Below are 23,508 nucleotides of genomic sequence, written 5' to 3'. Positions count from 1 at the left end.
AAATAACCACACAAATAATGAATTATGAGCTCAATAAAAAGAAGCAAATTTCAGCAAATGACTACATTGCTATCCCCGAAAAAACAAAAACTAAATCCACTTTGTGGCTTAATGAGACAAAACTTCATCAACATGGTGCAGAAACGCTTTAATAAATGACTCCGCTTGTGGCAACTTCATTACTGCGAGCCGATTGGAGCGTGTGTAGATGTGGGTGTATACAGTCAAATATACACTCCTGTGTTGCTGCAGTCATATTGCCGTCGACATAAAACACATAAACGTGTGTGCAGCCACTTCCAAATCCATTTAGTCTTGCCAGGCAATATCGCTTGGTGGGATTCTTCTCTCACAAAACGCGGCGTGGAAATGAGATTTGTGCCTTTTGATGAGATGAAAATGCCTTTTAGTCCGAATGAAGTCGTGGGGCTCAAGGTTACCAACCGCTGTCAAGGCCATAAGAGGGGGTGCCAACACAATTTCAAAAGTTTGTTGCCAGGCTGGAAGGTTCGAGTTTTGTGTTTTAGTGAGCTAAAGACAAACTTAAAGCTAAGCTAAAGCTAAAAACAAACAATGCACAACGATGAGCCAATTCAAGAAACAATACAAGCAGTTGATGTTTGCTAAATACACGGTATGTGACCAAAAATTTTAAAAAATAAAAAAAATTTAAAATTTAAAAAATTAAATTAAAAAAAATTATTTTAAAAAAATGTAAAAGATTTTTTTAAATAAACAATTAAAAAAAATAAAAAATAAACTTAAACTATATTAGGAAAGCAGGAAGTGAACAAATGTAACAGTTACTGATTGTAAAAGTACCAGATGGAGGGGTAGGATTCAATAAGCTTTGCTTCTTCCTACTCCTTTTGGACATGTGAAACTGTGAACTGATTATGTGATGCATTCAATTGTAATCTGATGCATGTTCAAATGAAATAAAACCATTACCATTACCATTACCAAAGACAGCGGTGTTTAAAGTGTGACCCTGAGGCCCATTTATGGCCCACAGCTTGTTTTTACGTCGACCACACATGTTTCACAGCCTCACAAATATGCATATTTTTGGTAAATATATATATATTTTTTAGTAATAATTATTGATAAAGACATGATACCAATATCAGCAGATACCGATATGTGTAACACAATATATGTCCTGTGGTGGAATGAACACGTGTATTGTACACGGCATTTTTTAATATTGGTTTTCATAATCGGGAAAAAAATTCTGATATCGATATCACCCGATATTGCACTTTTATGCTGATATCAGGCCGATAATTAACGATACAGATGATCCCTATTGTTAGCGTCTATCATTAGTGAGAAGCTAATCCATCCATTTTCTATACCGCTTATCCTCATTAGGGTCATGGGGCAACGCTGGGCGAGAAGCAAGGTACACCCAGGACTGGTCGGCCTTTAGCATCTTTAATGTACAAAATGTATGAAAGTACCCCCCGCCTCCCTCGCTTGTAGTCTTCAGTTTTTCTGTATGCGGCCCTCGCTGGAAAAGAGACACACAAAATATATTTACATCAAACGTCAAACACTCGAATCATAAAAAAAAAAAATGTCGTTAATCTTAATCCTCTCTGCCTGCGTGGGTTTGTTCTTGGCCGCCGTCTGCACATTTACTGTTTGAGCGTCTGCCATCGACACAAGACTGCTTTGTTTTTCCAAAAAGGCTGCTCTTTAATTAGCCTCGCTGGTTCTAACGCTTTGATTAGCGCTCTCCTCCAGCTATCAGACGTAGTAATAACGTGACGTTTTCAGCCGCAATCACTTGACCTTATGAGCAGGTATGTATTGCAATCTTTTTACATTTTGATGTATATCGTCAATGAATAATTTTGAAAGATTTCTGTACCTTGTTTGTTTGGTTAGAGGCGGAATTCGTGGAGACGCCATCGTTTCGCCACACAAGCCCACCGTATCATTTTGAAACATTACAGTAGGAAGTAACGAAGTTAATAACGGTCGAATGCTATTTTGTTTTTTCATAGCATTCATAGCAAACTTTTATATATCAATGCAGGAATCCCTCATTTAACGCAGTTAATTGGGTCCGTTATATTTGATTTTAATAGGATTCCTTCTTTCTCAAAGAAATATTTTACTTTTAAAGCCTTCTAGACATTAAATAACAACCCTACAGTCACCTTTACACTTCTGTTACCCAACATAGTCGATAATAAGACTAATTAAGACACATGTCACATGTGTGTGTTGCTGTAACTGTGTTTCGGTGCAAGAGGGGCAAGAGTGGAGGAGGACAGGAAGTGACATCACATTACATTACAGTGACATTACAGCCGCAACAGTAGCGGTTTGAATGTGAGATCATTCACAAGTCTGGTTCTTGTGTCTCACCAAACATTACAGTGACCAGTACGGAATACGACATATCAAAACGTCTTTGAATGCATCTTCTGAATGCCTTATATTTGTATTTTACTTCATTTAGATAGTTTGATGCTTGAAAATGCTCACAAAAATAGGTCCAATTTGCGTCAATGTGCATATTATTTACTAATAATAGCGTTCAAACAATTATTTTGGAAAACCGTGATGGAGTGAAGATGTGAAATTTGTGATGTAGATTGCGAAAACAGTGAAGGACGCAATGGTTGATGCTTTGTGGTCACTAATGTGCAGTAAACATCACATCTACTCAGCATCCTACAGTATCGTATTCATAGCACTCCTTCCCACCTGCGTTTGATCTCATGCATGTCAAATCGGAGCGTAAACTCAATTTTCCCCTCCAGGGCCAATAATGTTTCTTCTTGTCATAAAAGCAGACGTAACCTGGCATGAAAAGGCAGGTTGCGCCTCATGCTAGCATAGCGATTGGAGAAATTTCATATCCAAATGTGAGCATTCTCGCTATTTCTCAGCGCCATCTGTCCTCGCAGGAAGTAGGGCTTTGTCAGCGCGCAAACATCCAAAGAAGACAATTCTTGAGAGGCCAAAGCAGGCAAGAGTTAAGAGTTAGAGGCATATGAGGCCTTCAAAGACGCACAGAGTCGTCATGCAGCGCTACGGCAGACCAAACCTGAACAGATGGAAGGGAGCGCCACGAGGATTAAAGCAAACATTAAAAGGTTTCTTCCGCATGCTAAAAACGTCGTGTTAATGTGCGACTGTTAATTAGTACAACTTTGCATTACTTTTGTTTAGGGCGAGAAAAAAATGTAGAGAAAAAAATTGGTAATCATTTATAAATACTATAATGCCGCACTATGTCGAGCTTCAAATTTCACTCTTCACTTTATCATGGTTTTTCAAAAATATTATAAATTATACTGTAATACAGCCATAAATGAAGCATTTCCAAGCATACATGAAATGAACTCAAATACAAGGCATTCAGAATATGTGATATGTAGTAGTCTACATTGGTCACTAGGTGTCAGTAATGTTACAGTTTATTGTTTATTACAGATCCCCATTAGTCCTCACTGCAGTGAAGACTATTCTTCCTGGGGTCCAAAAAAAATCACTTCATCACTGCCTGAGGTGACGATACATGCTTATAGCTCGACGGCTAGCGGTGCCATTTTCTTGGTGACACACTTGTCTGATCCCTGTGGTACAGATGTCAGCCAGTATTTTGCTCAACTTCACTCTGTGACCGCGCTTAAAGTGGCACTTAAAATCAATTTGACAGCTCAGGATTTTAGCTCGATGGCTAGCGCTGCCATTTCCTTTGTGACACGCCTGTGTTTCCCTGTGTGACAGATGCCAGAGGGTGCAAAAGTATTTTGGTAAACCTTACTTCCTGACAACTTAAAAGTCATGCTTAACATCAGCTAGACAGTTCATTTAGCTCGATGGCTAGAGTTACCATTTTCTTAGTGACATGTCCGTTCCCTGTGTGACGGATGTGAGCCGGGGCAAAAATACATTGGTAAACCTGACTTCCGAACACCTTGAGAATCACACCGGATATTAAAATGACAGCACAGGTTTTTAGCTTGATGGCTAGCGCTGCCATTTCTTTGGTGACACACTTGTCTGTTTCGCTGTGTGAGAGACACAGGCTACGTGTAAATAAATGTCTTTTAATTCAGGACAAGCAGCTGCAGGTATTCGGTTTGTTGACAAAAAGCTAACAGGTAAGTACTTGAGAAGTTGCAATAGCTCGGACAAAACGTCTAGCCTGAATGAGGGAACCAGGGTACCGGTTTAAAACCCCCCACAAATTGCATTATGATCTACTAAGCATATTGTTATGACGACGACCTCTCTGACACCATCTGTCAAAACTGGGTACGATTTGGGATCCGGCTCCGGATGTCATTATATCGTACAGGAAGTGTCCCACTCTAAGTGCGTTGAAATGCGTCACAGCGAGTGAGCAGATGCCGCAGGTTCAACGACACAGCCTTCAGGCAGAGGGGACAGCTACAAGGCGTTTCCATAGCAACAAAGCCAATTGTCTGTGAACCCCACTTTGCTCCTCTCTATCAGTCGGCGGGCACAGAGGCTCACCGCTGACCCTCCGCACCCTCAGAGCTTTGAAATGCAGGACGACGTCTCTTCAGGTGAAGTTGGTTCCAAAGCTCTGTGCATCATGCGGCATATATTGTTTTGTGTGCTTGCTCTAATTGACTTTTGAGGCATTTATGCCACAGCATGCACACGTCGGGGCTGCTGGCCACCCATTACAGGCCGGCTTGTGGCCCCTCGGAGTCCCTTTAATTCTCTAAATGGCCGTGACTCACGCAAACTCCATGGCATGCTGGCTAATTCCAGCAGAGTGCAGCACAGTAGCAGACCATGACACTGTCAGGGACCCACGAGGGGGGGGGGGGGAGTTGCTGCAAGCTGCAAATCAAAAGCCATCTGTTCTCGTGTGGAGGGTCCACCGGTGCATGGGAGGGTCCCCACTGACGGAGGAGAACAAAAACAATGTGGGGCACACCTGTAGACCAGGGGTCTCAAACTCAACTGACCTGGAAGGCACTGGAAAGACAATCTAGCTGAGGCATCATCCTCATCTTAACTCCAATGACAATCAAGCTTTACTACAATATTACTGCAAATATTTAAAAATATTTTTCATAATATTCTGAAGCTTACTTTGCACTGACCAGGAATGGGCTGTTTTTTTGTTTGTTTGTTTTTTCCATTCTAAAAATATATAAGCTAACAAGAAAACTTGAAAAAAGATCAGCAAAAATAAAAAAAAATCAGCATTAATTTTCCAAGAATAAAGTCAAAATATTAAAGATATTAAACAAAAAAAATTGTAATCTAACAAGAAAACCTAACATTGTAATGATAAATTAAAAAATAATGTCACTTTGGTAGCATAAAGTTGAAATATTAAATAATTAAAGCCCTCTAGACATTAAATAACAACCCTACAGTCAGTCAATCACCCTAAAAACAAGTCATTTACTAGCATAAGAGTTAAAATAAAACATTTGAAATACATATTCATTTAAGTTGTAATATTATGAGAAACAAACTAAACAAAATCAAATTGTAATTTGGGGGAAAAAGTTATATAATAGGAATAAAATCAGAATATTACCAGAAGAAAATTTATGAAGATTATTTAAGAAGAAAGATTTGCAAAAATGCAGGGGAAAAAAAAAGACTACAGTCTATCGTATTAATACGCTTTTTTCACCTACGTACGTATATCACAAAGCCGAGATGGAGGCCACTCTCGCTTTGGAGCGTGCGTCGTTCACGCTGTGCTAATGGACGCTGTCAGCCGTACGCTTCGCTGACACCGCGTTAAAAGCCGAGCGGCCCTGCGGGCGTCAGGGTCTTTCCCGACCTTTTCTCAGGAAACCAGCGTCTCATTTGCTGATGTGTGCTTTGATGCCGACTCTAGCCTTTGGAAAATGTCACCTCTAATTGCTTGGGAAATCCATCTCCACCACACCCCCACCCCGGATCCTCTGAAGCCGCCACCTGCAGGGACTCCCCGCGTCTGTCAAGTCGCTTTCTTGACTATCAGAGCGCACGTCGAAGATGAAACTCTGCTAATTGCTCACATTCTACTTGAGACAACTTTTAAGGCTGACGGAAAAGTGTTAGCAAGTAAAGGAAACACAGCGTCACTTCATCACTGCCTGAGTTGACAATACATGCTTATAGCTCGACGGCTAGCGGTGCCATTTTCTTGGTGACACACTTGTCTGATCCCTGTGGTACGGATGTCAGCCAGTACGTTGCTAAACTCCACTCCGTGACGGCTTAAGAGTGGCACTTAAAATCAATTTGACAGCTCTGGATTTTAGCTCGATGGCTAGCGCTGCCATTTCTTTGGTGACACGCTTGTGTTTCCCTGTGTGACAGATGCCAGACGGTGCAAAAGTATGTTGGTAAGCCTTACTTCCTGACACCATAAAAGTCATGCTTAACACCAGCTAGACAGTGCAAGCTTTTAGCTCGATGGCTAGAGTTATCATTTTCTTAGTGACATGTCTGTTCCCTGTGTGACGGATGCCAGCCGGGGCAAAAATCCATTGGTAAGCCTGACTCCCTAACACCTTGAGAATCACACTGGATATCAAAATGACAGCGCGGGTTTTTAGCTCGATGGCTAGCACTGCCATTTCCTTGGTGACACGCTTGTCTGTTTCCCTGTGTGACTAATGCCAGATGGTGCAAAAATATGTTGGTAAAACTCAACTCACCTGACAACTTAATAGTCATGCTTGACATCAACTAGACAGTGCAGGATTTTAGCTCGATGGCTAGAGTTACCATTTTCATATTGACACATCTGTTCCCTGTGTGACGGATGCCAGCCAGGGCAAAAATCCATTGGTAAGCCTGACTCCCTAACACTTTGAGAATCACACTGGATATTAAAATGACAGCACAGGTTTTTAGCTTGATGGCTAGCGCTCTCGGCTCTAATTCTCCAGCCTGCCGGGAAACTCTGGGCTGTCTAGACTACTGGGCTACACCAGTGACTGGAATGATATATTACCCTTATAGAACAGTTCGTTCAATATCAATATGTAATAGATCCAGGATATTTATGGCCAACTCATGGATCATATGCCTTTTAATTTTGCTGTTCAGTTCCTTGTTAGAGAAGCAGAGCAGGAAATGACACCGCTGCTCTAACTTATAGCTAAACCTGCTTTCCTTCTCCACCCCCATCTAAAATTCAAACTTAAAGACAATCCCTGGCAAAGGAACAGCCGTCATTTTGAGCAATGAAGAACAAGCCTTCAAGTTGACATTTTCACATAATGAAAGTAATAAAAAGTTCCTGAGACGCGAGATAAGCCGAATATATTTGACTGGCTTCCATTTTCAAGCCTTTGCATTAAACATGTTGATTTAAAAACAGATATGTGACAACTAATTAGCATTTAATAAAACGAGATAAGCCGTGAAGCCTTTCTTCATAATTAAAGGCAATTTCAAAAATTAAAAAAAAATGAATAACTACACACTACAAAGCCTGAATTACATCAAGGGAATTTACCACAGAGAATATTGCAATCGGACTACACACAAGTGAAGTGTGCTTCAACTTTTACACTCGTCTACTTGAGAGCGTGTGCATTACCTTGCTGTTTTTGCCTGTGTGTGTGTGTGTGTGTGTGTTGGGTTATGCAAAGAAGTTATGAATATTTCAAGAAGAAACTGCATCTCAGATTTGTAATTATAGGTGAAAAAGGCAATTTTTAGTAACTTCTTTTGCATTTTTACTGTTGTTTGTTCCAAATATTCCAGCTTTCCTGTTGAATAATCTCTGTAAAGTTTTTTTCTCATAATATTATGACTTTATTCCATAATAAGAAAATTCCCATATAGTTTTTTCCAAAGTAATTTTGCAAAAATTACAGCTTCGTTGTGTTTTCTATGAATCTCATAATATATATATTTTTTTTAAACAGCATTTTTTTGGTATTTCAACTCTGCTCCTAAAATTATTCTCAGACATTTTTTCTTGTTACAATACTTGTTTCTGTTAAATTGTTAACATTATAAAACTTTGTAAAAAGCTGACTTTTTCCCAACTATTTCAACTTTCCTGTTCATTTTGTCACGCCTCGGCTTCGACATTGTGGCGCTACCGAAGTGCAGATAAAAATGTCACTTTTAATTATAATTGTGGATACACAGTAGCAGGACACCAGCTAAGACGGTTGCAATAGTGGCAAGCTACAACAAACAATATAACGACAAACTAGGGTGCACACACCTGAACTAAATAGAAGGGCAACACAATTAGCAACAGGTGCAAGTGAACAAAGAAAAACGCAAAGCATGCGAACACAACCCAGGGCAAACAGGAAACACTACCAAAATAAGAGCATACAACAGGCACTAAGGTATAGAAGCGGAAATAAACTAAACTGTCACACAGGCTAGCTTAAGGATCATGACACATTTTCATCTTGTAATTATGACGTTGTTCCCATAATTTTTGGTGTTTTTACTTTGTTCTCACTTTTCCCGCAACAGAATTTTCCACAAATTACAACTTTATTTGTTTCTTTAATTTTTCCACTATGTTCTACTAATATTGCACTATTTTCCTTATAACATGACATCATTTTTGTAAAGTTACAACTTTTTTTCTTAATATTTTTCTTCTTGTAAAGGTACTGATGATTTTCACATTTTTGATGATGATGTTTTTATATTATGACTCCTGAATTTTGCCGTTATTGTGGAGCAGTGAAAGAGCAAGTTTGATGGGTCATGCATTTCCGACAGCTGTTTGTAGTATACATTTTAGCCAACAGAGGGCGCCATGGGTCCAAGACGTGCACTTTTAATGCCTCTAGACAGCTGACCTTTATTTGACAGCTGAAATAAGCCTCTGAAGCATCTTTCCCTCTGTCGTTTTAAGCTTGGCGTTACTGACCAGAGAACTCCGTTCAAACACAACAAACAGGACTCCTCATTTTGAAAGTGGAAGCAGGCAAACACTATATTACATTTCAAACAACAAAAACTCAAGTTGAGCAACGTCTGCCACTCTTGTAGTAGTCGACCATGTCGTGTGAGGTATTGTTTGACAGAGAGTTAACACTAAAAAAAAAGTTTTAAACCTAACATGCAAAGCTTTGAAAAGATAGTTAGATAGAGTTGGAATGGTCTGCGCTCTGTGAGTGCTTTACTAGTTTATAAATGGAATATTTTCGTCGGTAGACATGCAGCTTTATTGTCATTTCAGGGACCTGTGTAAAAGGCACTGAAATTACCTTTTCTTGCATCCGACTCATATATAGCTGTTAAAAGTATGACAAAGACAAGAAAGCAATGAAAGTGCTTAATTTATAGCAATAAAGAGCTTCTGTGTGCATGTCGTTAATAAGCCATCAATAAATATGTCGTAAAAAGCAAATGAATAGATAAACAAATCAGCCTAGCAGCTGTTCTTTGTCATTTCACTGGCCGGTGTGGGTTTTAGGGATAAAGTCTTACTCAGAATCTTGCTGTACAGCTCCTCACACATGCAGTTCATGGTGTGGAAGTGTTGGGTTTCTGACGATGCTCTTTAAGCGTGAGAGCCAGGGAGGACTTTCAATTTTTGTTCCAGACCTGCCAACATGTACACATTTATCTTACTCAGCAATATGCTTGTATGCTACACACTCAAAGAAATAATTTATTGGTGTTACCATTACAATCTTTAAATCCAATGTAATTTATATAGGTTGTTTTAACATATTTACTAAGGTGACTTATTTTCATTTGGTTACATTAACTTCTATATGATTATGGTTATCTTATTTTTACAGGTCAGGTACAGCTACAATTTTAAAAGGTAAAATAACACCAGTTATTTAATGCTGACTTGACAAAATGTACAATTCAGTCAACAAAAAGTTAAACTGAGACAAAAAAATTTAAATGAAAATAAACTCTGAAATAGTACTTTTTTGGAAAAAGACTACAAAACGGACTTGATTTGTAAAATGACTGTATTCTTCAGGCAAACAATGATGCACAAAAATGCATATCTTGACTTGATTGCCACTACATTTATGAACTTGTAGTACTCTGTCATGAACCTGAGACTGGCTGATGATGCTCTCTTTGCAGTAACTCCTTGGTTTGATGAAGATGGAGTCCCTTTCACAGGTGGATGGCAGATGTAGGTGAACTTGAACAGGAGACCCTTTTAGTTCGTGTCACAGGACATCTTCATAGTATCAAATTCCTGGGATAAATTGAGACAAGGGTGAGGACAGATCAGCTTAGTTTAGTGACTAAACTAGTCAAAGGTTAATAAAAAGCTTAAATAATACAAAATCATTCGGTTTTCATTAGTTAGGAACTTTTCCTCACAGTTTGACATGTTTCTTAAATACAAAATGAATGCTGTTCTATAGAAATTAAAATATAAAATTTAAGTAACTTGAAAAATTAGCTTTACTGCTTAGTAAAAACATTTCATATTTGTTGCAATAATTGGGATTATACAAATAACTGCCTCAAGAAACATCACCATAAAAATATTTGTTCAGAAAATACATAGAGGGACACACCATTAATACACCCGCACAAATTAATATTAATATTTGATTATACATATCTGGGGTTAAAAAAAAAACCTTACAAGGAGCTGTGATTGTCTTAATTCTGTATAATATGAATGTATAATCTGTCTTGCTGCTCTATCAAGAAACTTGTGATTTATGTCCCTTTGTGAAATAATGTCAATAAATACGTCAATAAAGTACTATTTTATACATACATTTGGGAGGACAAAATGGTCGTGCACTTCAGCCAAACATGACCACTTTAGCTTCAGCCGTTTTTAACCTTATCTGTAATTCACAAGTGAATTTTAACAGGCATGTGAACAGCACATTGTCTTACAATTGTTCATTTTTCCACCTACCAATAAAGTTATTTTAACTGGTCTAGTATGTGTTGTCTACGTGGCGTTTAACAATGGGCAGCAATTTAGTTTTAGCTAAAAGGTAACAACACAAAAACTAGCATTCATAAGTATTTAAAATACATTAAAAAACGAAAGAAAGATCATAGAATTAAAAGGGAAAGTGAACTTACCAATTGAGATCTTTCACCACCAGGGATGGTTTAACTTTAACTTTTTTTTTACTTTTGATGGATGCAAGAAGATTGGCGTGAGGCAGTATAAGCTAGCTCCCCAATTCACTGCTATGGCGCTTCTTCACCGGAAGCTACCTTAGTTGATGAACAGGGCCTGTCACGTGTTTACTGCCACCTTCTGCTCTGGAGAGGTATTGCAAATGGGAGTCCAATCTGAACCCATTAGGTTGTGCTGATATTAAGCGATCAAGTAGTTTTAAGGATTTTGATTGTCATATTAAAACTACATGATTGAAAAATGTATAACCACTAAACATGAATAAATACAGCAGAAACTACATGTTACACTTTTGTTGATAAAGCAGACATCCATGTTGCTTTTTTGAGTGCACAGATTTGTTGCATTTCATGTGTTCATTTGTTTCAAATCGCATGACAGAAAATAAGTGCGAACCACCGGGCGAGTGCTAACCTTGACGCTCCAGTCGTCTTTATGTGGAATTAGTTGAATAACAAAAAAAAAGGGCATGTCCATGCTCCGTGCGCCTCGCCTCGGGGACCTGTTATGGAGCAGCATTCGAAGAATACTGCCGCCCCATTAAAATGCAAAACTAGTAGGGTGTATTTTTAGCTATTAAAACATATTTTTTCCTCCTCTCGCTCGGCAAGCTCCATTAACTTTTTACATGCGACGCTCCGAGCACAGAGGATTCCTATCTGATACATACTGTGTAATTTCCACAAATGCTAGTAAATATTTCACACGGCTACAGGATTACAAATATACGAATTTTACATTCAAAACAACCTGACAAGGTCGGGGTTTGCACTTTATTAGCACGCTTTCCTCAAGCAGACACCATCAAGTCAGGTGGTGACAAGTTTACAGGTTTAAGCTGGCCAAAGTTCGCCTCTTTTATTGCAGGAGCTTTTGACTCTTTGACTTTTTAACCTGCGAAGGCAACAGCCTGCTGAATTGACAATCAATGCACATTGGCTAATGTGGTGGAAAACTGGGGGTTATGTTGAAATTGGTATTAACTAGCTAGATTAGCTGGTTAGCATGTTGGCCACACAGTCATTTCCCCCCACATATAGCTTCATGGCGACTCCATAGGAATGAATGCGAGTGTGAATGGTTGTTTGTCAAAATTAATTCAAGTATTAATAGCGATAATCTGACTGTAAAGGTGACTATAGGGGTGTTATTCCATGCATAGAGGGCTCAAATAATGTTAAAAACCGCAGAAGAAGGTCATAAACAGGTTTCCCAAAAATATTCCAGGCGACCCACTGGGGTCTGGAACCAGTTAACCATGATAAATGAGGGAGTACCGTATTCTACACTGATCACGAGGTGCCAGTAATGTTACATTGAAAAGACATCAGCCACCATGGCAAGTGCTGTGCAGAAAAAAAGTAAAAAGTAAGTTAAAAAAAAAAAGGAACAACAAAAAAATCCATCCATTTTCTGTGCCGCTTATCCTCACTCGGTTTGCAGGGGTATGCTGGAGCCTATCCCAGCTGATTTCAGGCAAGAGGAGGGGTACACCCTGGACTGGTTGCCAGTCAATCGCAGACAACAAAGGAACTCTCCCAATACATTTTAAAGTCTTATATGTCTTATTTTCTCTTATTATGTTGACTATATTGTGTAATACGAGCGTAAAGGTACCACTACAAATTGCTATTTCATGTTTAGATGGCGATAATAATGTTAAAAAACAGATTTAGAAGGTTGTTTTTTTATGTTCTAAATGCAAAAGGATTTTTCAATGTCGATATGAAGCAAAGCACATATACACACATACACAGTATTATTGTATTATTATTATTATTAAGGGAGAAAACAAGCTGCTCAGAGTTTTACCTTCAAAAGTAATTTATTCCAGTTTTATTTTGTTGTCTTTTATTGAATTATTGGTTGTTGTAATGACGATAGGACTTTTCTACATAATATTTGGTTGAGTGTCAGCTGCAGTGGAGGAATTGTATTGTTGTAAATGAACCTTTACAGCACAAAAGAGAAAGAGAGCGAGAGAGAAGTCACGTGATTTCCCAGAAATTCCACATCTCCATTGTGACACTTCCTGGTTGTTGATGAAGGAAGAAGAAAGTTGCTGCGTCACCACCAGCTTCACACTGCTGCTACTTTTCATCTGCTACATAATATACACACACTTCACTCCATTTTATCACCACAAACAACAACACAACACACGCTACACCTGACAAACACTCTTTTATTATGTTCAAATCAACCGGATCGAACTTTCTGAAATAATACATTATAGGGGAGACGCTTACCCAACGACCAATGACGTCAGAGATGGGATTTATTCTCATTGGCTCAGGTGGAGACTTATCAACGCTCGTCTCAAGTTCAGCGTCCATTTCATGTTTGCTAGTCAGGCTGGTTTTCGTCACTTTATCTTCCTCTGAGGAAGTAAAACATATTTTTTAAAAACATGAACTTGCTTTTCTTCTTTCTCCTGGCTGTGGAAATACACAGCGTGGCGCCTGGTAAGTCTACTTTCTTCATTCCAAAATCCTCATTTATGCCACTTTATCCCAAATATTTACACCTTTTTGACAGTCTAACGTTTTTCAGATCATCCAACAAATGGAAGTGTTAGTCAATGACAACACAACTGTACACAAAAGGCAGTTTTTTAAGAGGAACTTTTTATGATTAGATAGAAAATAAATCCAAAGCTACATGGCCCTGTGTGAAAAAGTGATCGCCCCTAAAGCTAATAACTGGTTGGGCCACCCTGAGCAGCAACAACTGTTGGCGATAACTTGCAATGAGTCTCTTCCAGCGCTTTCCTGGCCCTAATCATTGTTTCAAATAAAGACAACGACATCCAAACTATTCCTTGACTACTTTTACCACTCTGGTAGCAATAATGTGGTATATTTCTATGCTAATTACAGTTGTACAATGAAGTGAAAGTCAAGTTATTAGTGTCTGTTGTCTTCAAGTAAGGTCGAAATATAAAATGCATCAAATGTCCATAAAAGACAAACGTTGTTATTGTCTCCTAGAACAGGATGTGACTTTTTACTGTGACGACTCTTCAAGTTGAAACGAAGACGCCATCATTTCACATATGAATTGTTGAACATGAAACTAAATCATAAAATGTTCTTTTTCTGTGTTTTTGTCTTTCAGTCATTCATTCGCTAAAGTATTTCCTAACTGCATCCTCTCAAGTTCCAAACTTCCCAGAGTTTGTAAACGTTGGTTATGTTGATGAAGTTGAGATTGTTCACTATGACAGCAACAGCAGGAAAGCAGAACCCAAACAGGACTGGATGAACAAAATCACAGCAGAGGATCCACACTACTGGCAGACACAGACAGAGATCAGTGTTGGTAATGAAGAGAGAAGCAAACACAACATGGAAATTTATAAGAAGCGCTTCAACCAAACTGGAGGTTTGTTATGTTGAACGTTCTACTATTGAAATATATTTGATATACACTTTTTATACTGTAGTATACACACATTACTGCACTGATACCTTCTCTATCCATCCCATAATGACCTCAAAAGAAACACCATTGACACTAAGAGAGCTGTGTGTGATGATGATGATGATGATGAGGTTTCACTCTGTCATTCTCTCAGGTGTTCACATTGAACAGAGGATGTTAGGCTGTGAATGGAATGATGAGACTGATGAGGTTGATGGATGGTACCAGTACAGTTATGATGGAGAAGACTTCATATCATTGGACATGAAGACATGGACATGGACCGCAGCAAAACCACAAGCTGTCCCCACCAAACACAACTGGGACCATAACATAGCTGGGATGGATTATAAGAAGTATTACTTCACTGAGCTTTGTCCTTCTTACCTGAAGAAGTATGTGAACAATGGGAGGGAGGTCCTAATGAGAACAGGTAGAACCACATGATGGACTTTCACTTTTGTAACCATGTTAGCACGCACCCTATAGGAAGATTACTAGCATTACAAGCTTTCTTTTTCTCTCCATCTTTACTCGTCTCGCACCTTCTGTCCACCTCGTCCCGCGTTCACACGTCATGTCACTTCCTGTGCAGAGCTCCCAGAGGTGTCTCTCCTCCAGAAGACGCCGTCCTCTCCGGTCAGCTGCTTCGCCACAGGTTTCTACCCCGACAGAGCCATGATGTTTTGGAGGAAAGACGGCGAGGAGCTCCACGAGGACGTGGAGCACAGAGAGCTCCTCCCCAACCACGACGGAACCTTCCAGATGGCGGTGGACCTGAACGTGGAGGTGACGGCCGACGTGGAGGGCAAGTACGAATGTGTGTTTCAGCTGGCTGGCGTCAAGGAGGACATGGTCACCAAGCTGGAGAGAAGAAGCATCCTGAGCAACGCGAGCCGTGAAGGTGAGAAAGGTTGGAGATGCAGCTTGAATATAATAACAGCGCTCTACAATAATAACATAGATGATGCCAAATTCAACCATATCAACAATACATTCCATTCATTGATTGATTCATTCCTATACAGAAATGACTCCAGTATTGATATATTTATTTACTTATTCTAACTTGGTTCTTTTCTATTCATCAACCACCTGATGTTCCTTCATGTAACGTATTCTGAAACAAATAAAGCATACCATACCAACAGGCAACTTGAGCGTCGCCGTCGCTGTCACGCTGGCGCTCCACGCTGTGGTCGCCGTCGTGGCATCCATCTTAATCGTCAGGCGTAATAAAAAGAGAAAAGGTGAGGGACACAAATGTTTCCTCTTTGCAGTTTGCCCTGATGTCAGTTTCACTTTGTTTCTCTTTCATTTCAGCCAAATACGATCCAGCTCGTGAGTAAAACATCTTCGCATCACTCATACGCTTGACTCCCATATAAACACCACACCATTTTTATACTAGCTTTATGTGAACCGAGAGTGAAAGTAAAAGTAACATGTAACCTCCTGTAAGCGCACGCTATGTTTTGTGGTCCGCCAGCTCGTGACAGTAGTTCTGAGCTCTCGGAGAAGTCTGAAGGCAGTGGGGGCTGAAGGCTGAGTGAGACACAGCAGCCGGCACACAGTGAGTTAGCTGACATGGACACCTCCAAATGTTCTTCTGGCTTTGTGTGAAGATGATGTTTGTCTAACGCAGGGGTGTCCAAACTATTTCCAGCGACGGCTACATACACATGAAAAAATTTGGACTATTCATTTAGTTTATTTTTGTATTATGTAAATAAAAAAAAATCTCTTTAGAATGTGCTGAAGGCCAATAAAAATACAGCCATGGACAGTTAAAGGCCTCGGGCCGCACTTTGGACACCCCTGATGTAACATCTCCACTTGGATTCATGAGCTTCTGTTGTTGCTGTCATCTTCTTCCTCCAGGATGGTTTGTGTACCGGAACCCAGAGAGATGTCTCCATCACTGAGGGACATCATCAACGTTGGCTATCACATGGAGATGTGATTTATTTTTTCTCCTTATGTTATATGATGTCTTCTTTGGGTGTTTATGGCTTGGAAAATACGTTTTATCAAATCTTTTGTCCGGATCGGTGGATGATATTTTGTCAGTGAGTCAGGTTATCACATGTCTTCATGGCCTTTCAATACATTTTATTCCAAGGTGTTTACACGTCAAACATATTTTGTTGTGGGTAACGAGAGGCTCAGGTGGAGACAAATTAGTTTTCTTAGTTTATTTGCATTATTGTGTAATTGTCATGGATTAACAAACCTTTTAAGATCAAAGCTATAGCGGGTGAAAAGATGTGCTATGCTACTTTTAAATTACTGTAAGTCTCCAACTATCAAAATAATAATTGCAATGACTGTTTTTCCAGTGACGGGTTATTACGGTAATCACAGGGACTGTGGAAGACGAGGCTTTGATACAAAGCAGTGTGACGGAGAAGGACAGAAGAAGGCTTTCTATGACAAAGTGCTGCAATAATGATAATTTATCAGACATTTGTTTTTTTTTTTACCGTTAGTTTATGGATCGTCCTGTATTGTCGCGTGTTTGCTGTGTTTTTTCTTGATTAAGAAACATGTCAAGGAGGTCGTCTGTGAAGTAACCGGGGCAGGACGTTCACATACTTTTGATATTCAATGTTTTATCATTCATAGTTCATACTGTACATCCCAAACCCTTTGTTCATATACATTGTGGGTGTCTTTGTCAGTCAATACCTGTCAAATTAAATAGTCTTTTTTCAGATGGTCTGTCTTTATACACGTTATATAAGAGTTTTGGCATGCAGTAATGCCAACCAGATCTCTAAAGTGGATGTGAAAAAGAGACACAAGCACATACAGCAGATTGGAGGACACTTTAACAGCGAAAATAAACTGTCTAAATGATCATTTATGGAGGTCCCCCACCTTTGGTGAAATGATGAGAAAATGTGTGAGGATGATGAAGAAATAAGTGCAACGAAAGAGGAAAGATGTGTGTGTTAAGAGTAGAATAGTGGAATTAGTAATGAGCCATCTAAATAACGATACAGGAATGGGAAGGAGAGGGCCCGAAATCTTCTCAACTCTAAATCAGACCAAAGTCCAGCTGTGAAGTCTAATACTTTGGGATATCCGATATCGTTCAACTCTCAATTTCCGATACCGATATGTGTAACATGACATATCTGCTGTGGTGGAATGAACACATATGTGTTGTATATAAAAAATTTTTTAATATCGGTTTTCATTATCTGGGAAAAAAAACCCGATATCAAGCGATATTGCATTTTACGCTGATACCGTCCGGTACCGATCATTTTCCGACATCCCTAGTAATATCGTATAGTCGTAGAATAGGTTGAAAATATTACATAAGAGAAGAAGTGACATGAAAGAGTAAAGAAGAAATAAAAGTTGAAAATGCTCCTGGTCTGCCAAGCCAGGCCATTCAGCGTTAGTCTGGAAAAACAGGTTAGATCCCCGACCAGTGCCAGATTACCACCTTACTGTAATTGTTGTAAGACAGAGTGTGGCTGTGTTCTTAAATGGTTAAAACGTAACGTGCTGAGAATGCGATACAAGTGCATGCCATGCGGTGAAAAAGTGTCCTGAAGAGAGGACATGGTGGTCAGAGAAGTTCAAATATGCCTTACAAGGCAGCCAAGGACACCTACAAATATATATTTACACATTCATATCAGTTCAATGAAATCATCATATCCTGACAGTCAGTTTAGACAAAGTCAGTGGCCATTATGCGTGCCACGTTGTTTTATTCAAAGAAATACTCCACATGAGCTTGTTTTTGGACATTTTAAAGCTTCAGGCGAGATGCAAAAATCTTAAAAAACTAAACAAAAAGAGTAAAATATAATCTGTAATAGTCTTTATGACAAACCTTCAGCTGTGCTCAAATCCTCAGCTCATAACAAAAGAACCACATTTAGCTCAGTTATGTCATGTTTAGATGGCGCTAATAATGTTGAAAAAACATTTCGAAGGCTAACTAAATCATTCAACTTAGGGTCGTCCCACGTTCATTGCCCAGAAATAAACAAGAAAGCAATAATTAATAAAATGCAATAAACGTGCTACAACATTTTGAATGTACGGTGGTAAATAATCAATATTATGGTGCTCAAGGGTCTCGTAAAACAGTCGGGCAGACGAAGAAAGCTTGCATTGAACACAACACACAGCCCATCAGATTCCACGGGGGACCGCTCGGCAAAACACTTTCAGTCCCGGTGTGACAACAAGAAAAGCCCAAAACATCACAAAACAACGCAACACACAAATTAAAACAGACAAGACACTCTCACTGGTTGAGCAGAACAACAATGAACAACTATGCGACTTCAAACTACAAACTGCAGCGCTATTTACATCGACGGTGCCGCAAAGCACGCTGGGAACCAGGAAGTGTTCCCAGGAAGTGATCCCAGCGAGGCGACAATATATTCATTTTATCAAGTGTTTGTGTGTGCTAGCGAGGGTGTGTGAATTTAGCATGTTAATATATAACTAATCATATAAACTAATCATTTATCCTTTCATTTCCTGTCAAGAAAGCCCACGTAATTCCAGTGTTATTGCAATTCCACTTATATCTTGATTTGGTTGTTGTAATGATAATAGGACTTTACTTCATAATATTCATTTACATTCCAAAAAGAAGAAGAAAGTTTTTTTTTAAGTTTTTTTTATCACCACAAACAACACAACACACGCTACACCTGAAAAACATTCTTTTGTTATGTTCAAATCAACCGGATCGAACTTTCTGAAATAATACATTTTAGGGGAGACGCTTACCCAGCGACTAATGACGTCAGAGGTAGGATTTATTCTCATTGGCTCAGGTGGAGACTTATAAACGCTCGTCTCAAGTTCAGCGTCCATTTCATGTTTGCTAGTCAAGCTGGTTTTCGTCACTTTATCTTCCTCTGAGGAAGTAAAACATATTTTTTAAAAACATGAACTTGCTTTTCTTCTTTCTCCTGGCTGTGGAAATACACAGCGTGGCGCCTGGTAAGTCTACTTTCTTCATTCCAAAATCCTAATTTATGCCACTTTATCCCAAATATTTACACCTTTTTGACAGTCTGACGTTTTTCAGATCATCAAACAAATGGAAGTGTTAGTCAATGACAACACAACTGTACACAAAAGGCAGTTTCTAAGAGTAACTTTTTATGATTAGGTAGAAAATAAATCCAAAGCTACATGGCCCTGTGTGAAAAAGTGATCGCCCCTAAAGCTAATAACTGGTTGGGCCACCCTGAGCAGCAACAACTGTTGGCGATAACTTGCAATGAGTCTCTTCCAGCGCTTTCCTGGCCCTAATCATTGTTTCAAATAAAGACAACGACATCCAAACTATTCCTTGACTACTTTTACCACTCTGGTAGCAATAATGTGGTATATTTCTATGCTAATTACAGTTGTACAATGAAGTGAAAGTCAAGTTATTAGTGTCTGTTGTCTTCAAGTAAGGTCGAAATATAAAATGCATCAAATGTCCATAAAAGACAAACGTTGTTATTGTCTCCTAGAACAGGATGTGACTTTTTACTGTGACGACTCTTCAAGTTGAAACGAAGACGCCATCATTTCACATATGAATTGTTGAACGTGAAACTAAATCATAAAATGTTCTTTGTCTGTGTTTTTGTCTTTCAGTCATTCATTCGCTAAAGTATTTCTACACTGCATCCTCTCAAGTTCCAAACTTCCCAGAGTTTGTAAACGTTGGTTATGTTGATGAAGTTGAGATTGTTCACTATGACAGCAACAGCAGGAAAGCAGAACCCAAACAGGACTGGATGAACAAAATCACAGCAGAGGATCCACACTACTGGCAGATACAGACAGGGATCAGTGCTGGTAATGAAGAGAGAAGCAAACACAACATGGAAATTTATAAGAAGCGCTTCAACCAAACTGGAGGTTTGTTATGTTGAACGTTCTACTATTGAAATATATTTGATATACACTTTTTATACTGTAGTATACACACATTACTGCACTGATACCTTCTCTATCCATCCCATAATGACCTCAAAAGAAACACCATTGACACTAAGAGAGCTGTGTGTGATGATGATGATGATGATGAGGTTTCACTCTGTCATTCTCTCAGGTGTTCACATTAACCAGAGGATGGTAGGCTGTGAATGGAATGATGAGACTGATGAGGTTGATGGATGGGAGCAGTACAGTTATGATGGAGAAGACTTCATATCATTGGACATGAAGACATGGACATGGACCGCAGCAAAACCACAAGCTGTCCCAGACAAACACAACTGGGACCATAACATAGCTTGGATGGATCATAAGAAGTATTACTTCACTGAGCTTTGTCCTTCTTACCTGAAGAAGTATGTGAACAATGGGAGGGAGGTCCTAATGAGAACAGGTAGAACCACATGATGGACTTTCACTTTTGTAACCATGTTAGCACGCCCCCTATAGGAAGATTACTGGCATTACAAGCTTTCTTTTTCTCTCCTTCTTTACTCATCTCGCACCTTCTGTCCACCTCATCCCGCGTTCACACGTCATGTCACTTCCTGTGCAGAGCTCCCAGAGGTGTCTCTCCTCCAGAAGACGCCGTCCTCTCCGGTCAGCTGCTTCGCCACAGGTTTCTACCCCGACAGAGCCGTGATATTTTGGAGGAAAGACGGCGAGGAGCTCCACGAGGACGTGGAGCACGGAGAGCTCCTCCCCAACCACGACGGAACCTTCCAGATGGCGGTGGACCTCAAAGTGGAGGTGACGGCCGACGTGGAGGGCAAGTACGAATGTGTGTTTCAGCTGGCTGGCGTCAAGGAGGACATGGTCACCAAGCTGGAGAGAAGAAGCATCCTGAGCAACGCGAGCCGTGAAGGTGAGAAAGGTTGGAGATGCAGCTTGAATATAATAACAGCGCTCTACAATAATAACATAGATGATGCCAAATTCAACCATATCAACAATACATTCCATTCATTGATTGATTCATTCCTATACAGAAATGACTCCAGTATTGATATATTTATTTACTTATTCTAACTTGGTTCTTTTCTATTCATCAACCACCTGATGTTCCTTCATGTAACGTATTCTGAAACAAATAAAGCATACCATACCAACAGGCAACTTGAGCGTCGCCGTCGCTGTCACGCTGGCGCTCCTCGCTGTGGTCGCCGTCGTGGCAGCCATCTTAATCGTCAGGCGTAATAAAAAGAGAAAAGGTGAGGGACACAAATGTTTCCTCTTTGCAGTTTGCCCTGATGTGAGTTTCACTTTGTTTCTCTTTCATTTCAGCTGAATACGATCCAGCTCGTGAGTAAAACATCTTCGCATCACTCATACGCTTGACTCCCATATAAACACCGCACCATTTTTACGCTAGCTTTATGTGAACCGAGAGTGAAAGTAAAAGTAACATGTAACCTCCTGTAAGCGCACGCTATGTTTTGTGGTCCGCCAGCTCGTGACAGTGGTTCCGAGCTCTCTGAGACGTCTGAAGGCAGTGGGGGCTGAAGGCTGAGTGAGACACAGCAGCCGGCACACAGTGAGTTAGCTGACATGGACACCTCCAAATGTTCTTCTGGCTTTGTGTGAAGATGATGTTTGTCTAACGCAGGGGTGTCCAAACTATTTCCAGCGACGGCCACGTACACAAAAACCACCTTGACATGTTTTAAACCAACCCATGTGGATATACTGAGACTTGATCAATTATATTTCACGAAAAAACAGCCTGTGTCTCAGCTTTGTGTTATCGTGACGAGCATATTATTAGTATGAATCAACTTTCCCTGCATGACACTTTTTTACTCCTCTTTATATTTTTGATATTTCTAGTTTTTTTTTTTACAAATATTTCAACTTTTCTTGTATTTGTCATAATTCATACATTCATTTTCTACCGCTTTTTCCTCACGAGGTTCACCGGGGGCGCTGGAGCCTATCCCAGCTGTCTTCGGGCAAGAGGCGGGGTACACCCTGGACTGGTCGCCAGCCAATCACAGGGCACATAGTATTTGTCATAATATTTGGACTATTCATTTAGTTTATTTTTGTATTATGTAAATAAAAAAAAATCTCTTTAGAATGTGCTGAAGGCCTATAAAAATACAGCCATGGACAGTTAAAGACCTTGGGCCGCACTTTGGACACCCCTGATGTAACATCTCCACTTGGATTCATGAGCTTCTGTTGTTGCTGTCATCTTCCTCCTCCAGGATGGTTTGTGTACCGGAACCCAGAGAGATGTCTCCATCACTGAGGGACATCATCAACGTTGGCTATCACATGGAGATGTGATTTATTTTTTCTCCTTATGTTATATGATGTCTTCTTTGGGTGTTTATGGCTTGGAAAACACTTTCTATGAGTCAGGCTATGTCATCTTTTGGGGTTCAAGTGTCATCACACTGTCATGGATTATCAGATCAAAGCTATCTTAAATTACCATAAGTCTCCAACAATCAAAAATAATTGCAATGGTAGCGATACCCGGCTTTTCCAGTGACGGGTTATTACGGTAATCACAGGGACTAATCATAGGGGGGCATTGATACAGGGCATTGTGACGGAGAGGGACAGAAGTGACAAAATTATATTTTATGAGACATTTCTAACCGTTAGTTTTTGGATTTGTGATTTATTGACAAATTTTTTTTTCTGTGAAACGTGGAGGTGGTGGTCTGGGAAATAACGCTTACATACTTATGATATTCAGTGTTTTATAATTCATAGTCTTTGTTCATATATACTCTGGGTGTGTTCAATTCCTTTGAAATAAAATTCTTTTTTTTGGGACGGTCTGTCCTTATACACGTAATAATGGTTTAGCAGGAAGTCATGCAAAACAGATCTAAATAGTTGCGAAAAAAAGGGACATAAGCACAGATTGTTACGACATTTTTAACAGGACAAATAATTTCCCCTGGAATGTTACAGGTACAATTTTAGGTGGGACAGATGTGACCCGTGAGTGACCCCCGAGCTATTACACAATAGCATAACTGGGGGGTTGAAAGCGATCCAGT

The 23,508-nt window shown here is 39.7% G+C and overlaps 2 protein-coding genes across 2 annotated transcripts; both read left to right on the top strand.

Annotated features, from left to right (window-relative positions):
* Nucleotides 1–13,385: 13,385 nt before the first annotated feature.
* Nucleotides 13,386–17,223, top strand: LOC131105439 (class I histocompatibility antigen, F10 alpha chain-like). Its single transcript, XM_078788486.1, has 8 exons — nt 13,386–13,551; nt 14,204–14,470; nt 14,664–14,942; nt 15,105–15,413; nt 15,661–15,759; nt 15,833–15,850; nt 15,999–16,082; nt 16,391–17,223. The coding sequence occupies exons 1-7, from the start codon at nt 13,497–13,499 to the stop codon at nt 16,049–16,051; spliced, it is 1,080 nt and encodes a 359-aa protein (XP_078644612.1). The 5' UTR covers nt 13,386–13,496; the 3' UTR covers nt 16,052–16,082; nt 16,391–17,223.
* A 2,106-nt stretch (nt 17,224–19,329) lies between these two features.
* On the top strand, nt 19,330–23,278 carry LOC131119852 (class I histocompatibility antigen, F10 alpha chain-like). Its single transcript, XM_078788485.1, has 8 exons — nt 19,330–19,495; nt 20,147–20,413; nt 20,607–20,885; nt 21,048–21,356; nt 21,604–21,702; nt 21,776–21,793; nt 21,942–22,025; nt 22,699–23,278. Exons 1-7 carry the CDS (start codon nt 19,441–19,443, stop codon nt 21,992–21,994), a joined length of 1,080 nt encoding a protein of 359 aa, XP_078644611.1. The 5' UTR covers nt 19,330–19,440; the 3' UTR covers nt 21,995–22,025; nt 22,699–23,278.
* Nucleotides 23,279–23,508: the final 230 nt, after the last annotated feature.

Source organism: Doryrhamphus excisus, linkage group LG23, assembly GCF_037039965.1.
Source record: "Doryrhamphus excisus strain RoL-2023G ecotype Guam linkage group LG23, RoL_Dexc_Guam_v1.1, whole genome shotgun sequence".
NCBI classification, from domain to species: domain Eukaryota; kingdom Metazoa; phylum Chordata; class Actinopteri; order Syngnathiformes; family Syngnathidae; genus Doryrhamphus; species Doryrhamphus excisus.
This window is presented reverse-complemented; position numbering and strand designations above follow the sequence as displayed.